Here is a 14,043-nt window from a genome sequence, read left to right as displayed (position 1 = left end):
CCAGCCCTCCTAGACCTTGAAGTACAAGCTGATGTATAGCTAATGGATGCATGGATGATATTATGCCCCTTATGACTAAAAGAGTGGGTTTACATGCGCACCGTCGCCCTCGTGTGGTGTGTGAGCGCACAGTGAGTGGATCAACATGTTGCAGATCTTTGAATTAATAAAAAATGTTCTAGGCCTGCAGAAAATATAATTACCTTTTTGTCTAAAAAAAGAAAAAAAAGTCACTTTCTCAGCTGTTAACTCAGCAACATGTTTATATGATATTTCCTACCAACAGTCCAAGTTTATTTTAACCATGAGCACAATTGTTCTCTAACTTTAACCAAGTAGATCTGTTGGTGTTTAGAAAGCTGCAGGAAAAGAGGAGAGTCTTCACCACAACTTCTAACTCTGTTCCCAGTTTTTGTCTTTTCTTTTTAGTTGACTACGGACAACAATAATAATTCTTTTGATTTCTGTCATTGTTTTTTGTAGAATTTTCTTACATGGGGGATCCAGTACTGCGACCATCAAGACATGTAGTTATGACCGGCATTGGCAGGCAATTAACCATGGTTTGCGTGACTCAATAAAAATCTGTCCAATTTCATTATGATGATAAATGCAAGAAATTGCCCTGTCACTGTACTCTTGTGTCCTCTAAAAACATGTCAACCAAACTACGGTGATAGATGTCACTGTGCTCCGTGTTTTGGGAACGAGCAAAAAAAAAACATTCTTTAAATATTGAGACGAAGCTGGAAAACACCAATAAGTTCTTAAAAATGAGATTTATTTGATTATTTCAGCTCTGGTCACAGTACTTTTGCAGGTCGAGACTGATATTTATCCATAACGAGACTATTTTTGACTCCACACTTTTATTATGATTTAATTTAGCCTTAAAATGTTTAGAATTCTTAATAATAAAATAACTAATGGCATTTATTACAGGCTGGTGTGTCTTAACTATTGTTATGATTAGACATGTACTGTCATCCTCAACCATTGCATCAAGGTTTAAAATATAAAAATAATGTTCTGCACCATTGAGCTGTATTGAGCTAAAGATGACCCATTGACGTAATATGTGCCTTGGGCCTGGACAGGTTACATTCTTGTTTTTCCTCGATGGCAGTGGAAAGACTGTCTCTTCTGTGTCACCTGTACATTTGGGAGGTTAAAATGTCGCTGCTTTCTGAGGCGTGTTATTGCTGTGGAGAGCGGGGACCGTCTGCTTGGCCTCTGAACGCTCAAATGACTTCTGGAGAAAAAAAAAAGGGGGGCCATTATTTCAAGCGGCCCACCTCTAATCTTTCTCCTGGTCTAATTAGCTGGCTCAGGCAGGTCATGTGCAGAGCCACTTACCCCAGATAAACAAGCCATGTGAGGATGCCAATCAAGATGAAGAGAGAGACTAGTGCTCCCAGTTGAGTGCAGTAATCATAAACTGGCATGACGTGTTGATTACTGATGCTCCACTGCAGATGAAGACAGGTTGGAGATAATCACTTCTGCGGTGGCACTTTACAGTTCATGTCTGTCTCTTCTGGCGCTACAGTATATGTATACTTTGCTACCTTTACTCTAAATACCACTGAGATTAGGTTTCAGATCAAATAAACAACTGGAGCTGTGGAGGATTCAACAATCCAGGTGTTCATTGTCACGGAAATACATGAAACTCCTTTTTTTCCCCTGGCAAACACAAGGTGATGACTGCGGGTAATGGATGGTGAATACATCGGTGCTAAACCGAGCTGAAGAGAAGTTCTGTCTCCTTCCACTCGCTTCATCTCTCCCCTGGCTGTGGCTCCTGGACCTCTGGGATCGATTGTTCAAACATGGCTCCAGGCTGGTAGTGAGTGTACAGGGTTGGAGGCACTAAACCATCAACAGTCATAAGTGCCTGGCGGTACATACACCTGTATCTGAGTGTCTGTGTGTACAAACAGGGAGACTGACGCCCCCAGTCCTGCACACATTCAGCCATTTCCTCCTGTTGTTCTCAATTTGAGGCCAACAGTCCTGCACCCTCATGTTTTTCGCCTGCATGCTGTGTACATACATATTCACTGAACTAGAGGTGGAGAGTAATGATGAACCAGGGAAAATTATTACCTATCTTATCTACTCTGCATCTCCTCTTACTGAGCTTTATAATGAGGTTCAGCTCATTATTTCTCATTTTGGTTCACTCTCACCACTCTCATAGCACTGTTTTTGGCTGCAGCTGGCAGCTGTTTTCAGCAAAAAGCTCTAAAAACCCACTGTACACAGCCTGCTCGGCACCAAACACCAGACAGACACAATTGGAGACTAAATGTTTAACGTAGCACAGCATTAAGCAGCTAAAGAGAATGGGTAAAGACCAAAAAACGGAGCTAAAAGAGCGTGAAAATTTGACTGTGGTGGCTAAACACGACTCCAATTGACTGATAATGTCGCCTGGATGTGTCAATAAGCACATGTTCACTAACAAGTTCACCACATCATAAAGGAAAAGTCAATGATATGTCACTGTTGGCATCAAGCGGCCGAAACCATCAGTGATTGCACGTATACAGGTTATATTACAACTTCTATATGACTGTACAGCATCAGCATAGGGCGACCAAACACAGAGGATGGTCATTATCTGTCCATCTTTCCACCCACAGTTAGGATATACTGTCGATATACAATACCACAGGTGGTAAGACGCTGTAAAAGCAGTGTACCACAAAGAGGAGGAAAAAATAAAAGAGCACTAATGCAGGTTTCAAACCATCAACTAAAAGGTTTTGCAAGTGCTTAATGAGGACGAAAAGGTTTGTTAGGTCTCACAGATACACAGAATATATTTTTATGAGAAATGTAATGATTTTTAATATGCAATGTGCTTTTAAGTGCAACTTGGAGATACAAAGTGATGGAGTATTTGGAACATTTACTTGTGTGAAAGTAGTAATGTTATGGAAAAAATACTCACATGTGGGTAAATATTCTGCATTAAGAAAAACCTACAGTTAAAGTATCAAAAATAAAAGTGCTTACTGTACAAAACTGCGGGTGTGAAATTATTGATGCATTAATGTGTAAACATAATTTGAATGTGGTAGTTGACCCAGGTGGTGCTAAGTCTGAATGTTTTATACTATTGGACCTCATATTCATAAAGTCATCATATGTTTTTAACATATCTTAATGTTTTAATGTTTATCCAACCATATATAAATAAAGTACTCGATTAGATTTGATTAGATTAGATAAAACCTTATTGTCATTGCACAAAGTACAAGTACTAAGACAATAAAATGCAGTTAAGCATCAAAAACCTAAAAAAAAAAGTAATGTGTATACGTACAGGGATCTAAACAAATAACATTATAGATATATATATATATGAATATGCTAGCAGGATATTTACAGTATGAACATCATTAACAGAATGAACAGAGTGAAATTAATACACTAAGATATATACAGCTATTAAGTTGAGATATTAATAGTATGACTATGGAAATACTGAAGTTACACACTGTAAAAGTGGCCCAGATCTGTACTTAGATACAGTAGTTGAATAAGTGTGCTTTGTGCAGAAAAGTAAAATAAATTCCACCCCTTCAACATAATCATATATTTCTCTAACCCAGGAAGCATTGTAAGAGAGTGTCCAGAAATAATTTTCATGACAACAGTAGATGGCAGCAACATCTTTGGCAAAGCAACCCGAGTCTCACTACAACCGATTATCAGGCTTTACCCTCACTGAGAATCACAATCTCTCTGTAGGCCGTGAGAAAGGAAGGATAATACCAGAATGTTAATTGAATTCAGAGTTCAAATGAAACAGAGCCATTCAACAGCTTTAGCTATCAGCACAGTAATGAATTAACTTTCACAGTTTGCAGATTTGTTTTGCTAGGCTTTGGTTGAGTTTTGTCACCTTTGTCCCACCAGAGCAGTATCATAATAAGCCTTTTATAACTAAAGGACTCTCCCATAGTTACCAACCACAGCAACCATAAACCTTCAAAACTAAACTACACCTCAGATTACCCTGAACCTTTTGAACCTATCCATTTAATGTAAAATAAATGTCCATTTAGTCCATTTAGTAGAGGGTTGTTCAAGTTGACTCTTGTTCTTACCTTAAGAGATGCAAGAGGGCAGTAAAGTAAAAATTTAACCTGTGATGACATCAGGGTGCAAATAATTTAACAAACTCTTATAATGTTTGTTGAGGCTTTTATATCAGCAAGTTTTGACCAAGTGTGATGCTGACAGATGTGACTGAGGTGATGTTCCCACGTTTGAATTATAACAATAACCTTACTCCAACTATGTAATTACTATGCAGTGCACATCATTGCAATAGCTTTGGCCTGCTCCCAAATTCAATATAAAATTTTAACAATTTGAATTTACCTCTTCAGTGAATATGGTTCTTTATTTTCAAAGCTGTGTTTATAAACCCACAATTAGCTTTTCTTCTGCTTTACTGCATTTGTTGTTGTGGCAGTTATGTTGCCTTTGAATTGTTTTAGTTTAAACCTCACTGCAAATATTGTAAATTGCCCCTCAGGGGAAAATAAAGATCTAATGAAGGTAATTGATTTGAAACATTAAATATAACACAATATAATTCAATGGAACCACAAACAGTCAAGTTACCATAAAACAGCTAAACTCTGAAACTTGAGTTATAAGCTTTGTGGAGGTAGGATTCATTGCAGGACTGTTGATTTAGAGTGCATCATTTTTAGCTATTACCTACTATAATAAACTGGCAACAAGTGTACAAGTGTCAACATACAAGATATGGAACTCAATGAAAGATTTATTCAGGTCTATTTTGATATTTCCGGAATTTCTAAAAGTTGTGTTGTCATAAGTTTGACTGTTTATAAGTTGTCAGCACACATTATGTTGTTGTTTTCATGTTGTGAAAGGATGTTTGTTGGTACTCTGGGATCACCCAAAATGATATTGTTTTCCTGTTTTAAAGAAGCTTTAAAGTGATACTGATAAGATATGTAGTAGATTTAACTGCGCATACCAATTTTTGTTGACCAAATCTATAAGAATCAGGTGAATAGCAGGAAGATTTATAGAAATGAGAACGCACACGATGCATTTCCCTTGATGTAGTGCTAAAATAATTCCTGACATTGCTGATTTCCACATGTCATGTACCTTTGACCACCAACCGCTTCGCAGTTTCATCTTTTTTTCTTGGAAGAGATTGCACACGTTTGCCTCCTGAGACATTCCTGACACGAGACACTGTTAAATAACTCAGCCTTTAGGCTCACCTTTGGCCTGTCAAAGTCCCTGCCGAGAGAGGAAGAGGGGGAGGGGGAAGGAGGTAGGAGGAGGACAGGTTGAAGATACAATAGATAACAGCTAAGCAGTGACAGGTGAGCTCCTCCTTTAGACTGGGACGCTGAGTAGAGACGAGCTGGTAAGTTTAAACACTATTTACAATACTTTATATAGTTTTACATGAGAGTTTTGATCACATATCATGTAATTATTTAAAATACAGAGCAAAGAACGTATGAAAAGGACCATTTCAGAAAGCTAAAAATATCTCACAAAAAATACAACATACAGTGGTTCCTAGGGTTCAGGATCCCCCACAAGGGTTTGCAAGATAAATCTGAAGGGTTGTGACATAACGGACAGGCTAGCAACCAAAAACATATATAAAAATCTTTCAGATTTTTCTCTAATCTTTGTACTTTTTCCTGCAAAGTACTGGGTAATTTTACTTCTTTTAGCCTCCTAAAATAAACAAAAGCTCACTCTGGGGTTGAACTGATCACAAATAGTGATAAAGGGTTGCAAGTAGACATTTTAAAGGGTCACACATGCCAAAAAAGATGGGAACCACTAACATGCAGTACAATATGGATTCTTCTATAGATACAGTGAATTTGATGGGGTAAGCTGTGTTGCTTTTTAAAAATAGAATAAACTTTTATGAAGTCAGTATAGTTAACTTGAGTTTATTATTAAGTTTTTAAACCAACACAACTTTATTTTAAATTCTAGTGGAGATTCCCAAGTTTCCAAAGATACTCAATATGGCTGATGAATAAAACACTCAACGTTACCATCAATTAGTTTCAGTTTAGTGTAGATATAGAATTTGCTGTATATGTGTATACATTTAAATTATCTTGAGGAGAAAGTTATGGGAAAAATCAAGGAATTAGCAGTCATTATGCACACATCACATGAAGCTAACGCCAAACCACAAAGTTGTTTGGATGTTATTTTTGCTTGGTCAATTTGACCTGTAAGTTTGAATACATTTGTTGTTTCAAGTCATAGTGCAGGTATTATACCTTTATTTATTTTACCATACTTAGATCACTGAGTCAAGTTAGAGTACTGAGTTTTTTTCTCTTTTTATAGACAGTTTATTCTGTGGATAAGTTATTTTATGTCTGTCATTTCCTTGACACTTGACAGAGATGTGAAATTTCAAACAAACACACACAGATACAACACAGGAAGAGCTGTATGACACAAACATATTCAAAATCCTACTTAACTATGAGAGTCAGTCACTATGTACACAGCTCACACACACCCCACATGGCAATACACACATCCTTTACGACTTCCCTGCATGTTATGAGGATTACAGTGATATTCAAAGTCCAGGCTGTCTTTAAAAGGAGAGTCGTCACCACAGTCAGCTGTGCCTGTTATTAACCATTAACTGCCACTAGAGCGCTGACATGGAAGATTAATTTTCCATCTGAAGCTATCAGCACTTCTATTGCTCCTTAAGTTCAGGCTCACCTGTTATTAAATTATTGTGTTTAAAGGGTGCCAGAGACAGAGACAGATTTTGAAGATTATAAATAAATCCAATAACGGCAGCCACTTATTTACTGAAGGGTTACATTCACAAATTGAACATAGCACTGTGTGTCTCTCTCGTTTATGCTTGCATATTACAGCCTCAAAGCATGAAGATGTCAATAGTTTGAACTCAAATAAAAATTGTGTTCACTTCAATTAAAAATGCCCAAGGACCGCATTTCATAAAGGACATTACATGATATAATTTGTGTATTAACCCTCTCCTCCATGTTAGGACATGGCCGGGTACAAGCCGAAGGTGATTTCTCTAACCAAGAAACCGGGCCATACATTTGGCTTCTACTTGAGGGTGGAGCAGGGTGAGGAGGGTCACCTGATCCGCTGCCTGGAAATGGGAGGTCCAGCTGAACTGGCTGGTATGAAAGATGGAGAGCGCATCCTGCGGGTCAATGGAACATTTGTTGATGCAATGTCCCACTCAGAGGTAATGTGGAATTACCTCTGAATTATTAATGAAATCAATAATAACTCCTAATATGGAGCTCCGGAAATGACTTAATGTACAGTAGTAAAAGGTTATGTATAGACAAGTCAACAAAAATAAGTGAGTACATCAATAAATAATAGTTAAATAATCAGTCAATAAATATAATAATAAATGGAGTGCTTTAAACTTTTACAGTCTTTAACCATCAGTTGGTAAAAAAGCAAAAAGCTTTTTTTCTTTTTTCTTTTTACCACTTATCAGTTGACAAATAAATTACATTAAAATAATACATTTTCAGGCCTTGGCGCACTATTAATCATTTATCTATTCAATATTTGAGTATATTTAACATTATGCAAAGAGGCACTTCTACAAAATGTAAAGATCGACTTGATTCCAATAAGGTCCTTGATGAAGACAAGAGACATGCAGTTGAAGATGAAGACAACTGTAATGACGGTTTCTCTGAACTAGAATGTTACAAAGTAATATTAGCTGGATAACTGCGTTAGCATTAGTCGTACGTTTGCTGGAATGTTTTAGCTTCTGTTATGAGAGAACGGTGAAAATACTGCATGGGTAGAATATAGAATAGATAAATGATTTAATGTGTATCAAGACCAAAAACATAAAAATAATAAAAATAAAATGAGCTATAGTGAAATATAGATAGAAGAGAAATTAATTTTCAATTTATTTATTAACTAATTGTTGGTAAAAGAAAAAAAAAAAGCTTTTTGCTTTTTTACCAACTTATTAGAGGTTAAATAAAAATTATAAAACTTCTGTCATATCTCTGACTTTTTACTACATATAATCAGTTTTGGGGCTCCATAGACTGATGGCATTGCACTGTGACAGACCTCTTTCTCAAAGCCCTTCTGCTATTTATGTGTTCCCCTGGGACAGGTGGTGGACATTGTGAGAAACAGTGGCGCATCAGTCACGTTCCACATCCTGGATGAAGCCTCCTACAAGCAAGCAAAAGCACAAGGGGAGAACCTGTCCGGCTCTCAGAGCACACCAGTTGTCAACGGTGTGGGCAAACAGGATCCAAAACCCAAACTCTGCTACATGGTTAAGTCCAGCTCAGGTTTTGGGTTTTCTCTTCGCTCAGTCAAAGGTGAGCTGAGGAGGCAGAATTAGAGAATCACAATTTATGACAAATTATTTTTAAAAGATTTTAAAATGCCAAAATTAAACATACAAATAGACCTGTTTAATTTATCTAACTATATGGGGTCAAACTGATAAAAAATAAAACTTGATGCTGGGATTTGTAACTTTAGATTTACTAAACTTAAAACAGAAAATCATTTTGTAACACTTTCTAATAAAGGCATGTGTTAATGGCTTTATTAATAGTTAACATGTTTTTCAATTTCTTTTAGTAACAACTAATAAGTCATTAATAAGAACTTTGGGGTTTGCCAGATTGTAAAATCTCTCATTGGTTAATTAATATCCTCCTCCAGAATTATACTTTCTTTGTCTTATTACATTCAAGTCTTTAACTCATCAGGAAGTTTTGCTGACCTCCAACGGTTTAACTTCTAACCCCGTGGAAGTGATGCACAGGTGTACTCAAGGGCCTTGTGACATCACTAGTGGGTGTGGTTACAGGTGCAATAGAGCCCACTTCTCATTTCACCCAACCACACCACACCTATAATAGTCTTGAAACTTTGAATTAGAGAGGCCTTGAAACACTGCTTTACAGTGTTAAGTTACTCTTTAACACCAGTTAACGCTTATAACTGCGGACTTGATGGATTGTTGTAAAAACCCTTTAAAGACATTATATGTGACATTCCACATCTCAGAACACTAGACTTAAGTTATACATTTTGTTTTCCCCTCATTGGAGGCGGCGAGTTACAGTGCAACAGTGTGAAAGCCTCTTTACTAATATATATATATCATATAGCAACATATTAGCATTTATAACAACAGCCATGGCTTATTAGAAACTGATGAAACTCAACAACAATAAAATCTGCAGATGTAAATTAATATTAATATTACCATACTCCTAACAATCCTGGACTCATGATGGACAATTATTGTTTTAAAGTAGCCTATCAAAATTGTTTTAGCAGAAACAAAGATATCGTCAAAACCTGGTGCCTACATTATCCATAACTTGACCACCGACAGTTAGATCACTTCGATATTTGGTTGTTTTAATAGCAGCTAATGTCAGCTTCAAGCTGTTAGCCTCAGAGACTGTTTAGAAAGGAGACATCACACTGAAGAGTCATTTCCTGGATCTGTCACATGGGTCTAGCCACTGCCCTTCCCCTTTAGGAGACTAGAGGTCAGTGTTTTCACTCCAATGGGAGAAGTGAACATGAGCACAGATCATGACCAATTATTTCGCCCCATAGTCAATAGTCATAGTAAACGTTCGACCCATTTTTCACAAGCCACATATCTATCTCTAACATTCAGACAGTAAAATGCAATTTGTCAAACATACGAATCACAAACAAATAACTTTGGTTGAGACCTGTCTGCCTCATCAGGAAAACACTCGCGAGATCTGGCAACGCAGATATCTCTTCTCTTTGTTAGTGCTGAATCGTCGGTCTAATGTCACCAATGATAACAGTTGAACTAAAACTTAAATAACTTTCTGAACCGTCCCTAGCACAACCCAATCGACTTTCAGCCATCTATGCAACATACACAACACTTGAGGTGAGGGGGGGGGATCATGCCCACTTAGGAGACAGCAAGTGTATACCATTTCATATAATTGTGGCAGCAACTGTTAGGTGCAACATCCCAGATCTTTTGAAATGTTTAAACTTGTAGTTTTGAGACTGGACCAATGCACCGATTTCAAACTATTCTCTCTGGAGCCACAAAAGGCTTTTTACAACTTTTTTCACCTCCTCCAGCTGTAAACAGGTTTTGATGTGTAAAACCCTCTTTTCCAGAGGGTCACAGGTCAGGTGGAGAAAAATGAAATGCAACATAAGTGTCATATTGGAGGAGGATGAAAACCAGCCAAATTTGCACAACTTGGCAACCAACAAAAGTTCTTATGAAAGGCTTGTGACTGATCTATGAAGTATTAGTAATTGCTTTATTAATGGTCCATTATTATTAGGTGGTACTGTTATTCACAATGTAATCGTAATCTCAGCTGAAATATCTGTTTGCTTATGTTTGGCTTTGTTCCTATCTCCTGTAACATCCTCTCTAGCTGAGCAGGGTTTCTTCATGACAGAGGTGACCCCAGGAGGCGTGGCTCACAGGGCAGGGGTCAAACTCAACGACCGCCTGCTGGAGATCAACGGGGAGAATGTTGGAGACTGCACACACGATCAAGTAGTGGACAAGATCAAACTGGCTGGCAGCAGCCTAATGATCCTGTTGGTGGATGAGGAAACAGACAGGTTCTACAGGAACAAGCGTATAAAGATAGGAGCATGGTTAGCCACAGCCAAGTATCTCCCACACAAGCCACGCATCATCAACATGACCAAAGGATCTGATGGCTATGGCTTCCTCCTCAGGGAGTATCCCGGGCAAACAGGCAAGGCCACGATGAATATATTATAAATAAGTGGTATTTTGATGAAGATTAAACCACGGAGAGATGGATGTATTTTGACATTTTTCTGATTAATTGCAGGCCACTTCACCAAGGATATAGACAAAGGCAGCCCAGCAGAAAGAGCAGGTATAAAGGAAATGGACAGACTAGTGGCTGTGGATGGCAAGGAGGTGGACGGCTGTAGCCATGAGCAAGTGGTGGACACGTTCAGGCAGAGTGGCAACAACTGCTGCCTCCTAGTGGTGGACAAAGAAACGGACCAAATGTATAAGCAGGTGAGTCGGGGTGCCAATGTCAAACTCTAGTAAAGGCTGCAGACAATCAATTTAATGTCATGGTTGTATCCCTCAACAGGGGAAAGTGTCTCCTATGCTCTTCTATGAGGAGATGCAGGAATCCAACTCACCGCCCAGTTACACAGAGGCCTTAAATTTACCTACTCCTGTCCGACCATCCACAACTGTTCAGGAGAGGAAGCAGGAGCTTAGGCCTAAACTGTGTAAGATGGAGAAGACCTCAGCTGGCTATGGCTTTCACCTAAACGGCATCCAGGGGGTGTGTGGACAGTACATCAAGGATGTAAGAATTTAGTTAATCAATTAATGAATTAATTGCCATTTAATTATTAGAATTTCAAATCAAACGGTAAGACACACTTTGTTTCAGGTGGTGAAGGGTGGAGCGGCTGACAGGGCTGGTCTGGAGGATGACGACATTGTGGTGGAGGTGAACGGAGTAAATGTGGAGCAGAGCAGCCATGACGAGGTGGTGGAAATGATCCGCAGCTCTGGCAGCTCTCTGGAGATGCTGGTAGCTAAAAGGAACGTCTATGACGAGCTCAAAGCTAAAGGAGTGACCATCACACGCCTGCTCCTCGGGGAAACATCTTATGCCCAAGTCCACTCTGCAGATACTCCAGAGACCAGCACAGAGGAGCGACATGAGAAAGAGGCCAGACCTGAAACACCCCCTGAACCAGCAAAAGAGAGGGTGAGTGGTACTTGTTTAAATGTTCCCAGGTAACATTTACAGGACCAGTGTGAAGGATTCAGTGGGATCTAGCAGTGAAGTCATGAGTCCAAGTCAGAGTCATTGTAAATAACCTCGGTAGCGTGTTCCCTATCAGTAAAGTGGCCTGCGTTGGTCTCAGAGTCTGTTTTCGGTCCCGGTCCAGCCCTGTTGAATCCGGTTCCGTCGCCTGGTTCTGAAACACCCCACCCCCCAGCAGTCAAAAGTTCCTGTGCTAGCCGTGTAAACACAAACACTTCCCCGGTGCTCCGGGCTCCAAGTACAAAAAGAGTCAGCTCATAGAAAGACAGAAGAAGTACAGTATACTTTGGGGTGCCGTTTGTAAAGCGGCTCAAGCTGAAAATAACAGCAACATTTTGTCACATTTAGCTTCAAACAATGTTTAAAAAACTGGTATGAATTTTTGAGGGTCACTTTTTTGCACATTTACAACAATATTTGTCAACTAAGAGATATTTTAAATAGTTAAATCCAAATATTAAATGTTACACCTAAATGTTAAATGTTAAATCTAAATGCTAAATCTAAATGTTATATTTAAATCTAAATCTAAATCTAAATGTTAAGTCTAAATCTAAATGCTAAATCTAAATCTAAATGCTAAATCTAAATCAAAATGCTAAATCTTAATGTTAAACCTACATCTAAATCTAAATGTTAAATTTAAATGTTAAATCTCAATAGAAATCTAAATGTTAAATCTAAATCTAAATGTTAAATCTAAATCTAAATTTTAAATCTAAATCTAAATCTAAATGTTAAATCTCAATAGAAATCTAAATGTTAAATCTAAATCTAAATGTTAAATCTCAATAGAAATCTAAATGTTAAATCTAAATCTAAATGTTAAATATAAATATAAATATTAATGTTAAATCTAAATGTTTCAGGTGAAACTAAATATTTAACTAATATGCAAATTCAAAATGCCGGTAACCGGAAGTACCAAAATATAAGCTTGAGGAGGTCAGTGTGTGTTTATAGTGTCAAATAGCCAAAGGGGGGCTCACTTTGACTGATCTGTCATGTTCGCTTGCATAAAGGCCAGCAAGAGCCTACCCCCGCCCGCCACCACCAGGTACAGCCATGGTCGCTCTGCGAAAATGTCCAACGAATCGGTGTTAGCCGAGAACATAGGCAGAGCGACCATGGCCGACAGTACCGTACCTGGTGGTGGCGGGCGGGGGTGGGCTCTTGCTGGCCTTTAACAACATTGTTTGAAGCTAAATGTGACAAACGTGTTGCTGTTATTTTCAGCGTGAGCTGCTTTACAAACGGCACCCCATAGTATACAGCTAATGGGGCCACTAGCTGCATTGCTAACTGAGCTAACTACCTAACAACATCTACAGTTGGCAGCAGTAACTCTAAGTAGTGTGGCTCTAGGCAATGTTGGTTTGTCAGTCAACCACTTTGGTCCAGACTGCAATATCTAAAAATTATTGGATGGATTGCCATGAGATGTCAGTGATCCCGACTTTTCTTCTAACACCACCATGACCTTAATGTAGTTTTGTGTGATGGTGATTATAATACGTATGCATTTAGCTTCATGCAATGCTGTGCTCAAGTATGATCTCACAGGACCAATAGCATGACTGAAGACTTATTTGTCAGTGGCCATGTACTTGCTGCATCCTTAATACGGGCTAGAATTGTTGCACGTGTGATGTTATTCCCTGTTTATCTTTTCAGCTTATTAAGCTGAACATGTCCGATGTCTAAAATAATTGTGATTTTATTTCTCTATTTTCCCTCTCTTCTAGTCCTCATCATCTTCCTCTGAAGACAGTTTCGACGAGAGACTCTAAAAAGCCACCGAAAGGATCCGTTTCCTGATTTGGCCTACGTCAATCTAATGTTCATCCATTGTTTTTTCAAACAATCAACTCTAAGGGCTTTACACATCTAGTTAATATTACAGGAGACAAAACAAATGAACAAGGACAGTACTAAGACTTTTTAAATTCACTGTCAACATCTCAATCATAGCAGAATAGTTGCACGTATAAAAGGGCTGAGAACCAAACAGGTTGGTGAATACTTTTGTCCTTCGATGCAAACAGTAGATCTACTCATAACTGAGTCTGTACAAAGATAAGTACAGCCTACAAAACCTAAGCTAACACTATTATGTTGCCAGTAAACACTG

At 38.4% G+C, this 14,043-nt stretch overlaps 1 protein-coding gene across 1 annotated transcript; it reads left to right on the top strand.

Moving 5' to 3' along the window:
* The first annotated feature begins 5,316 nt into the window (after positions 1 to 5,316).
* On the top strand, positions 5,317 to 13,842 carry pdzk1 (PDZ domain containing 1). The gene is made up of 8 exons (XM_051403483.1): positions 5,317 to 5,434; positions 7,085 to 7,294; positions 8,207 to 8,420; positions 10,509 to 10,841; positions 10,941 to 11,137; positions 11,217 to 11,441; positions 11,529 to 11,852; positions 13,658 to 13,842. Exons 2-8 carry the CDS (start codon positions 7,088 to 7,090, stop codon positions 13,700 to 13,702), a joined length of 1,545 nt encoding a protein of 514 aa, XP_051259443.1. The 5' UTR covers positions 5,317 to 5,434; positions 7,085 to 7,087; the 3' UTR covers positions 13,703 to 13,842.
* Positions 13,843 to 14,043: the final 201 nt, after the last annotated feature.

Source organism: Dicentrarchus labrax, unplaced genomic scaffold, assembly GCF_905237075.1.
Source record: "Dicentrarchus labrax unplaced genomic scaffold, dlabrax2021, whole genome shotgun sequence".
NCBI lineage: Eukaryota > Metazoa > Chordata > Actinopteri > Moronidae > Dicentrarchus > Dicentrarchus labrax.
Note: the sequence above shows the minus strand (reverse complement) of the source record. Positions and strands in the feature narration are given on the sequence as shown.